The 17211-nt window shown below is 44.0% G+C and overlaps 1 protein-coding gene across 1 annotated transcript in view; it reads left to right on the top strand.

Annotated features, from left to right (window-relative positions):
• The first annotated feature begins 2158 nt into the window (after positions 1-2158).
• Positions 2159-17211, top strand: part of DGKQ (diacylglycerol kinase theta) — a 102772-nt gene continuing 87719 nt past the window's right edge. Inside the window, exon 1 of the mRNA XM_072860536.1 lies at positions 2159-2408. Coding sequence (XP_072716637.1) covers positions 2207-2408 — 202 coding nt within the window. The 5' untranslated portion in view covers positions 2159-2206. The remainder of the gene's footprint in view (positions 2409-17211) is intronic.

Genomic DNA, 17211 nt, shown 5'->3' on the forward strand with positions numbered 1-17211 from the left:
ACCCAGGACCTTTTCCAGAGCACTGCCCCCCTGCCTGTCTGCTCACTTCTCCTGCCTGTCCAGGTCCCTCTGGATGGCAGTGTAATGACTGTTCCCCCCAGCTTGGTGTCATGTGCAAACCTGTCAATAGTGCTCTCCGTCACCTTCTCCATGTTGTTGATAAAGATGCTAAATGTGACAGGTCCCAGGGGACACCCCTGCAGTACTCCTCCCATTACTGGCCTCCAGGCAGAGTTCAAGTATGACCCATTAACCACTACCTGCTGAGCCCAACTATCCAACCAGTTTTTTACCCATCTAGTTGTCCACCCATGCTGGACCATAACATTCTACTTTGGGTACAAGAATATTGTGGGAGACCATGTCATAAACCTTGTTGAAGTCAAGGTTCTACTGGTCTCCCCTCCTATGCAGATCTACCCATTTTGTCATGGAAGGCAATCAGGTCCGTCAGGCATCACTGACCCTTGGCAAATCCATACTGGCTGTCCCTCCCTAAGCATCGTCTTCTCCATGTGCCCAGAAACGTGTTGCAAGAGGCCTTGCTCTATGATCTTCCCAAAGACCAAAGTGAGGCTGAGTTTGTGGAAGATGGGACCTGTCATTATGGGCTTTGGCTCATTCATGGTGTTCAGCAGGCACATGTCTTCAAGGGAAAGGGTGTCATGCTGCTTCCCTCTTCCCCATCCTCTTGTGTATTTGGGACTCCATAAAGCTCTATAGTATCTTAGGTATGTTTTCTAAATCATGTTTCTAGGAAAACCATTAGAAATATTTCAAGCTGTTGTATCTAACTGCTCACTCTCCAACCATAAAAAGGCATACCATGCTTTCTTTAGTCTCTAAATTATTTTTACTGTTTCTCTTTGAACCCGTCAAATTCTTCTCGCTTCCGATCATAGATATGTTCATATTAAAAATATGGAAGGGGGATGTAAAGTAAGATTAGTAGAAACTAGAAGAGCTAAGAAATTTTAGAAGGACTTCAGTGTTGGTGTACAGGACAGCAGGATGGTTTATTAAACCTTTAACCAAAATACAAATAAATCAGTCAGGGATGAAAATCTAAACTACTCTTTTCTTGTCATGGCTTAATGAAGGTACCTGGACATTGTTTCAGACAGCTCAGTGGAGATTCTCACTTAATACGAAGCTGAGATCTAGGACCCAATCAGACAAGTGGAGATAGGACAGCATACATCTGTATACCCAGAATACAAAGGCATGGCCTCCTTTCTTGTCCCCACCTACTCCAGGCACAACACTTTGCCTAACAGTCAAAGAAACAGAGGCATTTCAGAGGCAGAGGAGGAGACTAGCAACACAGAAACATCCCCGTCTGTAAATGTTTTCAAAACTAGCAACAAGAAGGCGAAGTGAACATAAGGGACAAAAAGTGTTATAGTGGAGGGAGACTGCTAGGCAGAGCCCTTTATCTTTTCTCATAAAGGCAGAGATGTTGAGAGTAGAAGGCAAAATCTACGGCAAAGCATCTTCTTCTCCCAGTGCATCATCAGAAAACTGCTTGTGACGGAGCTTTGTGCACTCCAAAATTGCTCAAGGCTGGGGCAGTGAAACTATACAGTTTAACGTCACAGTGAGAAACTGGAGGTCTTCTCAAGCTTCACAGTTTTAAGCTGCAAGCTGAACCCGCTGCCTCTTTGTGATGAGACCTTCTCGCAAGCCGGTCTTTCTTCCCTGCCTCAACGTTTCTCCCCGTGGCTTTGCCCTCGATTGCAATGCACCGGCAGCAGGGGCAGGGCACTGAAGCACGCCCGTCTCTCCGATGCGTGTTGACCGCCCACGCCGATGCGGAGGGGCGCGTTCTCCAACGCCTTCCACCTACTTCTCCGGCGCTCACCTGAACCTACGCCCCCCCTGCGCCATTCGCGCCTGGCGGGAGCGGGGACGCCTCAGGACCAGCCCAGGCCTCACCAGAGGCGCCGGGGAAGGGGCAGCACGGCGGCGGCCCCGCGGGCGGGCCGCTGGCGTGAGGGGAGCCGGCGGGGCGGCTCCGCGGCCCCCTCAGGGCGGGCTGCGCGGGGCCGCGGCGCCTCCGGCAGGCGGCAGCGCGGCGCCGCCCGGCGAGGCCCTGCCGGGGCGCCGCCCCCGCCCGCCCCCGCCCGCCCCCCGCCGCCGCCGCCGCCGCCGCCTCGGGCGGAAGCGACGGCGAGCGGCGGCCGGTGCCGCGCCGCGAGGAGCGGGCATGGCGGACGGGACGCGCTCGCTGCGCGGCGGCAGCCCGGCCTCCAGCCCGGTGCTGGGCGGGCGGGGCCGCGCCGCGGCCGTGGCGGCGGGGATGAGCAGCCCGCCGGGCCACGGCTTCCGCAGGGTGACCCTCACCAAGCCGACCTTCTGCCACTACTGCACCGACTTCATCTGGGGGCTGGCCGGCTACCAGTGCGAGGGTAAGGGGATGGAGGAGGGCGGGCGGCGGCCGGGCGGGGAGAGCGGGGGGCCAGGCCGGCCGCGCGCGGCCGGGGCGGGTGTCGGTGGTGCGGGACCGGCTGGGAGCGACCGCCGCGTCCTGGGCGAGGTGGGGGGAGGTGTTTAAAAATGCCTAAAAATGCTACTGCTAAAAGGAATAATAATAATAAGCCACATTCTACTAAAAATATAACAATAGTAATAGTAAAAATTCTAGTAATAATAAAGTCTAACAGCAATAATACTAAAAAGTCTAATAATAATGGCAAATTCTAAAAATAAAAAACTCTGAAAACAGCAGTAATACTAAAAATTCTACTATTAGTAATAATAAGGGCTAATAATAAAGTCTAACAACAATACTAAAAATTCTATTAATCACAAATTCTAACAAATTATAATAATAATTCTAACAATAATTCTAATAATGAATGCTAATGATAGTAAATTCTGACAATAATAGTAATAAAAACTCTAGTAATAATAATAACAACATTTCTAACAATAATAATAAAAAATCAGAAGTGTGGCACTACCCGCTGTGTGGTGACACGGGTGTTTGCCATCATCCAGCACTGCCCCTGCCCATGCCGGGATGGATTGCTGCGAACCACCAGCCACCCTGGGTGGGCACTGCTGGGGTGGTCGGTGGCTCGCAGAGGAGCCATCCCGGGGTGCTGTTATCCGCCAGAATGCCCGATGGCGTGTAGGAACCGCAGCCTGCGTGGAGTTTGAACCTTTTAAACCTGGGCTGGTGCCAGGGAGGGGAGAAGGAATCACTAGGTCTCCTTGCTGGCCCCCATGGCAGCTGAGGTTCCTGGAGGTGACAAAATTAGGGCTTGTTCTGATGCAGTGAAACCAAACGGTGTCGTAGGGAAAAGAGGGGTTCTCCATGTCCTGCTTCTTAAAAAAAAAAAAAACAACAACCCAACCAACACCTCGATGTCTTCTTGAATGTATGCAGCCCAGACAGCTTGGGCTGCATCTCCAAGACCACGTCTGGAGGAGTCGGGTCGTACAAGAGCCTCATTGTTCAGGTGGTATCAAACAAGGCCGTGGGTGTAGAGCAAGTACCCTGCAGTGCTTGAAATAGCTACTGCCTTTTGTCATCGCTGTGGGTGAAGAGGGTGCGGGATTCAGTTGGGTGGAAGTAATGTTCTTGTGTGGTGCAAGAATGGTTTTATATTTGCTTAAAACTTTGCTGAGAGATGTGTCGTTCTGCATAGCAGAAAGTCACTGCCTACCCTAACAGCAAAAAAGCCCCGAACTCAAGCAAAAATTCCTTAAGTTGTGAAAATGCACAAAGCTAGTCTTTTAAAGTCTTTTATTATATCACTGCCTTAAAAAAAGGCAAATTATTGGAGTCACAAAAGTGGGCATTCAGGTGCCAGTTTTGTTACTTGAAGAGCTGAGTGGCTTTTGTGTGTTAATAGGTAAGAAAATGTGAAAGGCTTTTGTCCAGGATGTCTCACGTTTTTTCCATTCACACGCTACGTACATAAAGGTAGCGCATAGCTAGCTGTAAGTTGAATTTAGGGTCTTCTCCTAGTTTGAAAACTGCACTGACAGTTTGTGGTCTGGAATTGTTTTTCCCCTTTGGCTGTTCAGGCTGAATTTAGGGTCAGGATTGTTAACACCAGCGTCTAATGAGGGGTGCCAATGCGGCACTTCCAAGCTGCGCTGTTAAGATACCTCTTTTAAACCTGCGTCTGAAACCTCCATCCCAAACAAGTTGTGTGCTTGAGGGGTAATGAGAGAGAAAACATGCTCTTAGTCTTCATTAGCTGTAACATTGCCTGCTCAGAGTGTGAGGGAAAACCCTGTAATGTCACCTGCCACATCGGTGTCTCCTTTGGGTGAAGAACTGATTTTTTTTGTTTGTTTGTCTGTTTTCAGCCAGCTATGCTCAGTGTCATGTTTGTCTTTTTCAACAACTTACTGCTAAACAACAAATTTCAAAAATGCCTCATGGGTCATTTGCTGACGGTGGCTGCTTTTGACAGCCATGTGTACACCTTAGTACCTTGTAGAATAGCTTGGCAGCTCGTTCTTTCCAAGTTGTTTAATAAATTCTGATATGATTTCTTGAATGATATTTTAAGTAAATTCCGTTTAATAATTACCACCGTGTCGCATTTGTTTTAACAAATGGAGTTCGATCATTGTTCTTTAGAAGGTAATAAAAGGGTGATCTCTAGGAGTGCCAGGCTGATTAAAAATAAAAAAAAACTCACCCAGTTTTTAGTGAAGGAAATGTTTGCAGTAGACTGGAAAAACTTGGTAGCTAATCACTATCTCCTTTTTCTTCTCCCCAGAGAGACTAGGATTGCAGGTGTAATTGCAGCTGAGCTGATGTTTTATTTGTTTGGACCCCTTTTGATAAACCACCTATAGGCTTTGAAATGAAGATGTTGAGTGGCCTTTTTCTAGGTTTGCAATCGTTTCTGTTCCAAATCCGTGGGGTTTGAGGTGTTCAGTCTCCTGATGCTTTTTGTGTTGATGTTCCCTGAAGTTGGTCTTGATCAAAACAGAAAGTTTACAAACTTTGAAGGGAACAGAACATGCTGATAAGACTCCATTGGTTAAAGAAAGTAGAAAGGAAAAAAAAAAGCTCCTGCCTGTCATTATTTTGAGTAGTTGTGTGGCCTAAATGACCTGGATTTGACTTTTAATTGTGATCATGCTTTTGACCCTTGGAAAATGGCATCTTCTATTATGTGAATGGTCAGGTGTATGGAGTTCTGCAGTAAACTTATCAACTATTTGGCAGGCCTGCACATGCCCGTGTGGCTTACATGACTGTGTAGCAAAACCACAAGAAAGTATATTGAATTCTTAATACATTCTGGTAGTGCAGGCTAAGATAAGTGTTCCTTCCCTCTTCTTCTTGTGGACTCTGAAAAATGCATAGAAGACGTGCTCTGATGCTCTCCATACAAGGCACAAGGTGTCCTGGATCCAATTCCTCTGTTTTAAAGTAAGATACTGCTTCCCTCTCCAGTTCAAGGCCAGTACTGCTGTTGCCAGCACTTTGTACGGGACAGGAGGTACTCCTGCGGAGAGTTGCAGCTCTCTTGCTAGATTGGCAAGGTATTTTTATGAGTGAGATTTTACAGGGAAGGCAGTAGTCTTCCTATGTGGGTTAGGAGTCCAGTAGGATCTGAAGATGTCACTGTATTAAGCTTTTGTGAACATACTTGTTGTAATCTCAGTCAACTAGGCTTGCAGCTGTGATTTATTTTTTCTTTCTTCCCTCCCCCCTGCCCTAAATTTGTTTTCTGTAAACCCTTTGTAAATGACTCTTATTTTTCTTGCCACTTTACTCTTTGTAGCTGTCACTTCCGTTGATAAGTGTGTGTGTGAAAGAATAAGTGATGTTTGGATTGTAACGTGAAATTACTCTCTCATATTGCTCTTGCTTTCCAAAGCCTGGTAATTTCAGTTTTGAGTGGGTTTAAATTTCCTCAGGCTTGGCAAGGAAGAAGCAGTATAAGTGACTGGGTTGCTGTGCATGTGTGTGTGCACCTTAAAAATGAAAAATATTAAATATATGAAGTCTGTATAAGAAATAGAGAGTTGAGTTCTCCTTGGTAGTGCACAGAGGAACCAATTTCATACACTAAAAATACAGCTAGCAGATCTTTTAATTTGGAGTTTGGAATTTATTTTAGCCACCAATAAATACATTTCTTTTTACAGTGCTTTTTCTTTTTCCATAAAAGCCTTAAAAAAAAATGTAGGAAGAATTATGAATCTGTACATTTTGGGGGCTACAGATATTTCCAGTGCTATAAATCTTTCTAATGCAAACTTGGTTTGGTTTATTTTAGCCAAAGCTAAAACGTAAGGGATTTAAGTAACAAGCAAGTTGGTTTGCAAATTTAACAGAATTGTTCAGCCATGTTTAGGTTATATCTATCTATCTATCTATCTAGATATCTATCTATATCTTTCATTAGAGCATTTATTGGAAGCTACTGTCAGGGACTTTTTGGTATGTCTTGTGTCTTTCTACTAGGGAAATGTCATTTGAGCAGGTAGGGTACTTGTCTTGATATGAAGGCACTAAGTCAAATAATACTTTGGGAAATAGCGTCCTTGTTTTCTGTTTTTGTATTTTTTGGGGGGTTTTTTGTTTGTTTGTTTTTTAGGGTTTGTATTCTAAGGAGAACCTCCAAACTTATGCCAAGATGCAGAAATGCCTGTTTCTCCTAATCTGGTTTAGATGTTTGCTGACAACACTGCAGGTCTTCCAGAATAAAATGTAAAAGGTGGAATTGGAGCTATGTTTATAAATCTCTGACTTAGAAAGACAGCCATAAAGCTGCTGTGATTCATACAGGCATGTCCCAGACATGGGCAAGCCATGTTGTGCCTTCTTGGTGTAGGAGAACCTGGAAATGTTTGGCCAGCATCTCTGCAGCGGTCTGGGGATGCACGTTCTAGACGTGTTTTGAATGGTGTCTGCTCCATTTAAAGACTGTCCTAAGTAACTGGAGTGAGGTAGAGATGGTGTTTTTTAGTTTAAAGCTGGGAGTTAGACCAACGGGAGTTTGTCTCTGTAGGGATATGGAAATAGTAGCAGGAAATAAAGGGGTGAGGAGCAATCCCCTTGAACTCTCATCCTTTCTGGTTAGTTCTGTTGTTGGGACAGGGAGCTGGAACATCCTTGACCCTGCTGGTTCCGCTCAGCTCAGTTTTGAAGGAAGTGAATGATGTATGAGATTCCCCAGAAAGTCCTAATGCTTGCAGTTCAGAAGGAAAACAAATTCTTCCTTCTTCTGACGACTTTGGATTGCTTTTGGTGCATTGTGAATGAAAAATAAAAGCTGCAAGAAGGTAAAACTGCAGTAAAATCTCGCTTCTATCCCACAATCAGTTTGAGTTTTCAAGACTTGCTTGCTTTATTCTTTAAGTGGGCTCCTTGTCAGTGGCAGGGCCTTTCCGTGCAACAATGAGATGTTTGATGTTGAGATGCAGTGTGAGTTTGTGGTTGAGATGTTGTTGAGTGGATGTGACTTTGCTGCATTTAAAACTTAGATTGAGCCATGTGACTCCGAATCCATCTTTGGAACAAACACAAAGACTGTCAAAAAAGGAAAAAACCCACCAAGAAACACTCCCCAAAAGACACCCTGACACAGAAACTTAGCTCAGTTGTGGTCAAGCTGAAACATATGTTAGGAAAAACGTTTGGAGGATTGACTGACACACTGAAAGACGCAACTTGCTTACTGGTCTGGATTTGAAGGATAACCCATTTTCTACTGGAGAATTTACACTTTTCTTTTCCCTGCCTCCCTCTGACAGTGCTTTGGAGGAAAATAGCGTGGTCCCCATCAGTGATGCAGAGGAAAGGACAGGGAGCTTTGCGAGGATGCACAGAGCTTTTGTAGCTGGAAGCTATATTTTGTGTTGATAGCATTATCCCAGATTTCAGTCCAGAAACTCAATTAGGTAGGAAATAACTTACTGCAGAAAGTGCTAAAGCCAGTAATCCAATACTAGGCTTTGCACAGCACTTACATATCTCATCTGTGTTACTGCCTCAGTCTGACTTGGTGATAAATGACAAAGGCAATAAAGAAGGTGCTCATCAATCCATCATGGTCTGGAGTGGCTGCGGCTTGCTCTCTGTAAGTTTCCTTTTTAGGTGATCTTTCATCTAATATTGCTTAGACTTAATATGTTCCGGTGTTCCTCAGCCATCTCCTAGGCTAATACCCTCTGGTTCTTTCCATCTCTCAACAAAATTTTTCAGGCTTCCTCTGTTAAGTTTCCCACAGACCATAGTTCTTGCAGTGCTGTGCTAAGGGTCTAAAAAGCCTTTTATTCTTTCTTGCAGTTTGTGTGGGAGATAAATGCCTGACTAGTTATTTATTTCTGATAAACAAAGGGCATTGAACTCTGAGGTTTACACCATAAAACATTTTCTAAGCACTGTACTGAGACATTTAACAGCGTTTTCTTTAAAACTTGGGTAGAGTTTAGGTCAGAAGTGACCTCAGTATTTCATGGGTGCAGAAGCACTTGCCTGTTCTGTTTTCTGTGATGTTTGCCTGCATTAGCTGTGTGTTTCCCCCTGGTTCAGGTTTGGTTTCTCTTTGGGAACCAGTACGTTTTGGTAACACCTCCCCTTTCTCTAGAGGTGGTGTGCATTCCTTCTTTATAGATGTGGAAGTTAGTATTAAAACTGAGTAAGATGTGTTACATCTTACTCAGCAACAGACAACTCTGTGTGTGATTACTCTGTCCTCCTTCAGTTTTAGTCATCAGCAATTTTTTTTAGTAGTGATGTTACTTTTATTTCAATAAAATGCCTGATACCATTAGACAGTATCCTGGGGTTTTCCATGTGAAAAAACCCCATTAAGCAACCACTTTGCATTGGCAATTGCTTTATAACAAGGGATGTGTTATGTACAATGGGCATTTATTACCCAAGTGTAGCTGCTGATCTTGAGGTGGGGTCTCCTGCTTATAGTGCCATGGAGGATGACATGCAAGGTTTTTAGTTTTCGTTCTTCTCTTGGCATTTTGTAACAGATGTTTCAGTTGATTTCGCCCCCCCGGCTTGTTCTGAATTCCAAGTCCAGGGGTAAGGAATTTTGCTGCATTGTTTCCAGTGGGTTCCCTGTGGGCAGGGTCCTTGTTGCTTGTCTGTTTTCTCCTCTTTGATTACATGCTCTTTATAACTCGTCCGTAATGTTGCTTTTCTGCTTACTATCCTGTAGAAACCTGGTTCTGTTCCTGATTTCAGAGTTCTCTTCTCAGGTGGCAGCCTTGAATAATTTTTGAATCAGGCTGTCCCCAGATGACCTTTAGTTTTGGGTTATGTCACTGATTTCTTCCAGAGTTGTTTCTAACACTGAATTTCATCAGCTCAAACTGTCTCTTTCTGGGCTACTTGTTGCTCATTAGGACCATTCTGAGTTGCCTCAGGAAAATCCCTTTGGCAAAACTGCTTTTGCAACACCTACTGAAAACAGATGACTAAGGTACATTCATGTATTTAATTTGACTCATCTCCAGTGCGGAAGGAACAGGATGTATGTATAGCATATAGACTTTTCTAATTGATAAAATAATATGTCCTGATCACCTCCTGTTCTCCTGCCCCCCTCCCCAGCCTTTTTGTTTAATAGCACCTTTCAGTTTTGAGAGAAGGCTGTTAGGAAACACTCCCAAGCAGAGAGCAAAAACTAATATTTGTGTATCACAGTGTGGTCAGGAACTAAATGGAAGTGTACTTCTTCTTTTCTAAATGTGCCAGCACAGTATTCTTCCTTTTAAACCATGTTGTTGCCTATTGTTGTCTCACTTGTGGAAGTTTGCTATTCACTAGAATATAGTCAACCCCTAATTTAACTTCCTGTTTTTATTTAAATATTTTTATTCACTTAGCTCTGGAAGAATGTGAGTTTGTGCATGTGTGTGTATATATATTATACATATATATTCACATATATATACATGTGAAGAACACATGCATTTGTATTTTTATATATGTTTATTGCTTTTTCTCTGTTTAAAATTGAATATGAGTGATTTACTTGGAAGTATGTTTAGGATTATGAATGTAATATGCTGATATTATTCACCTGCTTGGCTTCTTTTTAAATACCACTCGTATGATATAAATGCCATGCCACTTGCTATGTAAAAATAGTGTTGTTTAAGATCTAAAACAACTAAAAGTGAGAATAAAAATTACTGTATTTGACCACAATTTAGTCTGTCCCTGGAGTTTTAATATACAGAAGACTGCTAGAGACATTCTGAATACTTTGCTAAACAGATGTGCTTGGGAGAAACTGAATGATTGGAACTTCACCTGTTAAAATAGGAGCAGTGTGTTGTTCTGCAGGGTAGTATTAGATTACAGTGGCTAGGGAATAGGACTTCAAGTTTAAGTGCAAGAATATGTAGCAAAAAAATCTCTGTTCCTCATTGTATTTCTTTCTCCTCGGCAGAGTGTGTCACATTTTAATGTCTTGGTTTGTTATGATGTAATTCAGGAAATGAGTCTGTCCTTTTTTCTGCAGTACTTTTCTCTACAGTGCGTGGAGATAAGAACTGGTACACCTTGTTAACCAGCGAGCGTAGGAGTACTCCTCTAACCAGTTCCTTAAGTGTTTCAAACAAAAATACTTCCTCAGTGCTGAAATCGTTGTGTGGTTGGGAGCTTCAAAAGAAGGCAGAAGAATACAAGGAAATTGCTAAGATTCCTCTAAGCATGAAGAGGGCATGAGGGAAGGATCTGAACATAAAGTGAAAAGGCTAGTCCTGTTTGAGACTGTGGATGCTCTCTTTCAGAATAAAAAATGTCTTTTGTGAGAGGAAAGATTTTCTTCAGAATCTAGTGAGGATGCCAGACTGAGTGTAAATCATCGCACATACAAATTTGCATGGGAAACTGATTCGGACTAGCAATCCTGGAATGTATCTGCTGTAGAAAGATGCCCATACACTAGAAACAAGGGTGTGGGTTGAGTAGCATGACGTAGGAAAAATTGCTTTTTCACATTAAACCTCTTCTCAGTGTTGATACGGAGGACTGGAAAAGCTGATTTCAAACTTCTTGGATATTCACAAATATTTAGAGAATTTAAGTCTCAAGACACTTCTGCAAGTTGATGCAGAGATTTTGGGTGGCCGTGGATGCCGTTGGATATATTGGTCTCATAGTACTGCAGTGGGACAGTTGTGCCTGGTAGGTGTGCACGTGAGCTGTGAGCAGCGTGTCTGCACTCATTGCTGGAGAGTTGTCATTGATGGTAATGGCAGCCCTTCCAAAAGTAATCACAACCCCTTTATCCTAGAAGGGGTTGAAACTTGAGGAAAATGGCGCTTGCAATTATGGTTGATGCTCCAACCCTTTGTCTGAATGCTGGGGAGACTTAACTCTGCAAATAGAAGATGCTGAGTGAGAAACTGAGCATGTGACCCAAAATGAGGAGGTGTGAAAGCAGAGACATAAGCTTAAAAACAAAAACAAGTGAAAAGATTTCTGTTTTGGTTCCTGTGCCATTGACTTGCTTGGAGTGCTTGGAGTTTCTCCTGTGGAGAAGAAAAGTTAACCTGTGCCGCATGTTCCCAACAGCACCTGGGACTATCAGACCTCCACAGTTGAATCCTTTTCCAGAAATAGGCCAAAGTAGGAGGTAAAATACTGTAACGTTGAAAATACCCTTCAACACAGCTGAATATTGTTGTGTCCATTCTGCTTTTGTCCTCCCTTATTCTGTTCCTCTTACCTTCTCTTTGCTCCAGAATAGCTCCTGTCTTGGCAAGTGCCTTGAGATTTCTTGAAGGTATTGTATTTTTCACTGAAGTGTATTTTCTTCAGGAGGAGCAAATAGATTATTTAAAAAATAAATCTTCCTCCCCTTCCTTTTCCCAAGTCTGGAAAGATAATGGAGGTATATTATGCTTATTCAGTATTTTTGCTCAGTGTAACTTTTTTTCTAAATACGGTCTTATGGGAAGCCTTAAGAACCTTTCAGCATGCGTTGGTAATTCATATGTATAAATTAATAGCTAATTATGTTACATAATAAATTAAGAGCAAGTGCTACAAGAACTTGCCCTGCCAGTCTGATTAAAAAACCCACAACAAATAGCAATAAAAACAATGAAAATAAACAAAACCTTGCACTCATTTGGTCCCTCTTTAGGAACGATTTATAGTTTGTCAGGGGTAGATTTTGAATTTTACTGTTTTGTGAACGGAGCTATTGCACCTCAGAAGTTCTGGTGTACTCATAAGTGCTATATATACCTTGACACTGCAGGCTTCTGTTCTCCAGATAGATGTAAATGCTCAGCTTCTATGAATTATATATGATCTTACTCATGTGAAAGAGACCGTTCCTTAAATTTAAGATAAGTATAGTCCTGAGTCTCATCAGTGACTCAAGCTCTAAGTGGTGGAATTGAAATCCTCACTCTTTGTTGACAGGAATCTTTTTAAAATGCTTGAAGTTCATAATAAAATTAAGAATGGTGATGTAAAAAAAAAAAAAGTAGCTCAGAGATTAGCACCTTCGGTTTGCTAGGCTTTCTGGAAATAGTGTGTTGTGGGTTTTTTTTCCTCTGATTCACCACTGTATGAATCATTTGCCGTTAGTTTCCTGACCATGTCAATACCCTCATAGCAACCACGCTGAAGAAAATACTGAATGTACTTACCCAGCTGGCACAGAACCCTGTTTCTTTGCTTTTTTGCCTTTTTTTTCCCCCTCTCTTCTTGCCAGCTCTGTTTTTCACTCAAATCCTATAGTTCTGTACATTTCTGTCTGTGATGCAGCTTGGAAAGGAAGCTGTATAGGAATGAGAGGTGGAGGTTGCCATGGCAACTGGGGTGTTTTTGTTGTGTTTTTTTCCCTTCACTTGTTTTGTTTTGTGGTGATAGGAAGTGTTGAGATGCCCTAGATCATGCAGAGATTACCCAAGCTAAAAGAGAAAGAACACTTATCTTGGGGTTACATATATTAATAATTTGGCCTACGTTTTATTTGTACTTAGCGTTTCTTCTACAATTTTAACTGTGCTGTGGAGGTAGGTGGGTGCTATTGTAGCTAAGATTAGCAGTGTTTTTATTCTAGTCTCTTCAGGATCTTTTATTATGTTTTTATGTTCTGTGTTCGGCTTTTAAGAGGCAGGGTGCAAGGAAGCGCACCTCCTAGGGACTGCAACCCTCCTGCTTGCTGGTTACATCACTGAGCGGAGGAGGCTGGTTTTATGTAAAATGCTGCCTGCCTCTCCTTCCTTGGTCCATTCAAAGGCTTATGTGTGTTTTGGAGGGAATTCTTGGGCTTTTCCCCCCCTTAGAGCACTAGGCAAACTCATCGAGGCTCTGTGTGCTTGGGGTGCATGTGCGCTGTTGGTTGTGTGCCCCTGGTGATACCCCCCCATAGGTGCAGGACTACATTACGGCTGCTCTGAATGCTGTAATGTTGAGAATGTCTCCAAATCTTTGAGTATTGTCAGGGATCTCAGGCAACTGTGTCACCATCACAGTTTTCTGCCAAAATGCCGTCATGGTTTATGAAGTCCTACCGTGCATTAAGTTCTGCTATGATCTGCTCTGTTTAAATCTACCTCAAATTCTTCTTTTTCAAAGCTGAAGGTGTGCCACTGTTACTTCCCTTTTGTAAGTGGGGAGGCATTCTGGCTTGAATATGTCTAAAATTGCAGAAGTGTTAACAGGACTGATTTTTGTAGGAGACATCTGTATTGTCCACCTGGGTTTTCAGAAACCAGTTATTGAAGTATGACATTGACATTGTGGCATGTGAAGTTATATGCGCTATACTGGGCAACCAGTGATAGCGATGCAGGAGGCCATGTATGTGAAGGCTGGAAACCTGCAGGGTTTCCTATATAAGTTCCCTAAGCATAATGAAGTTTTAATTATAAGGATGCTTGCAGTAAATATCAAATTGTTTTAGTGGATTTTCCTTAAAATTGAGGGCTGGGTCAGACTGCCTTGTGGTTTTTGTTGTGTTACTCTGTTCTGAATACTGTAAGCTGTAGCTCTTTGTTTTGACCAGTAGCTGTGAGTCAGCTGGAGAGTGCTGGTAAACAATTGACAAAGTTTCTCTTTGTAAAGCATAACCCTGAAAGCAGTGAACTGGAGAAGCAAGCTATTGCAGACAACAGCTGCAGGGAGTTAAGTACCATGTCTTTAGCATTCATGTTACTGGTGCGTGTGTCCTACAGTACGTGGTTCTGTGGTCCAGCTGGGTCTTCCTTGTCACTCTCCTGGTTTTAACCATTACACGTTTCTCTGCCCCTGCTGTCCCATTTCACTTACTGATACTGCAGAGCTGGCACCTCTCTGCTCTAGCCACTGTTTTTTATCTATGGTTCAGTTGATCGCATGGGCGATCTGCAGCAGAAGATGAAAGAGGCTCCAGCTTAAGACACAGCCAGGGTAAAAGTCTGATGTTTAAGTGGTCTTTAGGAGGCTTGTCTGTAGTGGTGTCTGGTACTTGATTTTCTTCTTAGCCCCATGGCATCTTGCTGAAATTTTGAGTTCGATGTCATTGGAAGACCTCTCTTTTCCCTTCAAGGGTGTTAGGAGCTGTAGCCTTTCACTGAAGGCGCAGTGAGGGTGATCAGAGGTTTTTCTGTCAGACTTTCAAGCTGGCTTGACCCTTTCTAGCTGTGTAAAAGCTGCAGTCAGGAAGACCTGGCAAAAAGCCATGACTGTTACACAGGCTGGCATCTGGTATGGGCAACCTTCATCCTCTAGCCTGTACAAAAGAGCTACTGGAGTGCTTAATTGTTTGCCCTCAGATAGACGGATTTCTGTGGTTCAGAGATTACTTCTTTTCAGGATTCCTCTCTTCAGCATCATTGAGTACCACTGCTAGCCCCTTAAGATTGGGAGCTTGTGATTCCTCCTTGCTGGAAGGAGTCACAGCCATCCCAATGGTCTGTGGCTGTTGCATGGTGGGTGCAACTTCCCAGTAGTGCATTACCATGCTAGAACCATGCAGTGGAAAGACGAATTCAGTGGACAGAGGGCAAAAACTGTGTCCCTCCAGGCTCCCTGTGCAACTCCATGTTGTGAGTAGGATGCCTCTTCCTCTGGAGGATCTTTTTTGGGGAACTGTCAGGAGATGAGTTGCTGAGCTCTCTCCTGATGTTGTAGCCCTCTTGGAGATTTCTCGTTTTCCATCAGTGAACTAGTGCCTTGTCCCAGGGCACTGTCCTGTCTGTGGCCTAATCCTCAAGAAAAGAGGTGGTGTTGGTGCTTTCTGGATCTGAATGCAAGTTTGGCACTAGCCATCTTCCATCTGTCTGAAGAAGAAAAGTCTCTTAATGTCAGGGACCTGTTCTGTGCTAAAATCGCGTGCCTTTGAAATTTGGCACCCACCTTCATTTCACGGGTGGGAAGTCTGATCCAGCTGTCTTTCAAGAGGGAAAAAGTAAAGTCTACACAGAACTCACCTTTCTTATAGAATTTCATAGAATAGAATCATAGAATAGTTTGGGTTGGAAGGGACCTTTAAAGGTCACGTAGTCCAATGCCCCTGCAATAAGCAGGGACATCTTCAACTACATCAGGTTGCTCAGAGCCTTGTTTAGCCTGACCTTGAATGTTTCCAGGGATGGGGCATCTACCACCTCTCTGGGCGACCTGTTCCAGTGTTTCACCACCCTCATCGTAAAAAATGTCTTCCTTATATCTAGTCTGAATCTACCCTCTTTCAGTATAAAACCATTACCCCTTGTCCTGTCACAACAGGCCCTACTAAAAAGTTTGTCCCCATCTTTCTTATAAGCCCCCTTTAAGTACTGGAAGGCTGCAATAAGGTCTCCCTGGAGCCTTCTCTTCTCCAGGCTGAACAACCCCAATTCTCTCAGCCTGTCCTCATAGGAGAGGTGCTCCATCCCTTGGATCATTTTTGTGGCCCTCCTCTGGACCCGCTCTGACAGGTCCATGTCTTTCCTGTGCTGAGGGCCCCAGAGCTGGATGCAGTACTCCAGGTGAGGTCTCACCAGAGCAGAGTAGAGGGGCAGAATCACCTCCCTCGACCTGCTGGCCACGCTGCTTTTGATGCAGCCCAGGATATGGTTGGCTTTCTGGGCTGTGAGCGCACATTGCTGGCTCGTGTCCAGCTTTTCATCCACCAGTACCCCCAAGTCCTTCTCCACAGGGCTGCTCTCAATCCCTTCATCCCCCAGCCTGTACTGATACTGGGGGTTGCCCCGACCCAGGTGCAGGACCTTGCACTTGGCCTTGTTGAACTTCATGAGGTTCACATGGTCCCACTCCTTAATCCTGTCAAGATCCCTCTGGATGGCATCCCATCCCCCAGGCATGTCAGCCGCACCACTCAGCTTGATGTCCTCTGCAAACTTGCTGAGGGTACACTCGATCCCACTGTCTGTGTCATTGATGAAGATATTAAACAGTACTGGTCCCAGGATGAACCCCTGAGGGACACCACTCATCACTGATCTCCATCTGGATATTGTGCTGTTGGCCACTACTCTCTGCATGCGACCGTCCAGCCAATTAGTTTCATCGAAGCCTGTATTCAGCCAGGCCATATTGTTATTGGCCATACTGTACAGCATGGAAGGAGTGTGGACTGCAGCACATTAAGTGGAGAAGGTGGACCCCTCTTCTTTGTATAGGTGCAGCTGGTAGGGTGTCTAGGTCTTCTGCTGGCTATTGTTATGACCTAGAAAAGCCTCTTGACCAAATGGAGATGGTTGATTTTGCTACTGTGGTATGGCTTGCTTGTGCAGTTGTTCTTTGCTCCTTGGAGTGCGAAGCCCTGGTGGAACTGAGCACACAGCGTAGGTGCCTTTGTTGTCTCTCCAGCTGTAGGTGCTCTAGCTTCGCCTGCTTAGCAAGATTTAGGAAAACTGCTCTGGGTGAAGTCAGGAGATGGGAGGATGGCGGGGGGCTTTTCTGACAGGTGAAGTTCTATTAGTTCATTTGTCAGTATTGGACTTACTGTACCAGGGAAGATGGAGAAGCAAGATAGAGTTTGTTGTTAGACTTCAGAATGTTTACAGCCTTACTGATGAGAGAGTGAGAGGTCCTTAGGGTAGCCCAGGGGCTTTCTAAGGCTACCACCATTCAAGCAAACCTACTATAACCAAATTGGTGCTTTTATGACTGATGGTTCAAGTATATCATTGAGCTCATTTGACTGTTTCGTTATTCAGTAACTTGTCTTGTTTTCACTTGACTTGTTGCTATGTGATTTCCTAACAGCTGAAATGCAAATGAATAGGAATTCAGATGTGCTGCCTTGA

Source organism: Ciconia boyciana, chromosome 4, assembly GCF_034638445.1.
Source record: "Ciconia boyciana chromosome 4, ASM3463844v1, whole genome shotgun sequence".
NCBI lineage: Eukaryota > Metazoa > Chordata > Aves > Ciconiiformes > Ciconiidae > Ciconia > Ciconia boyciana.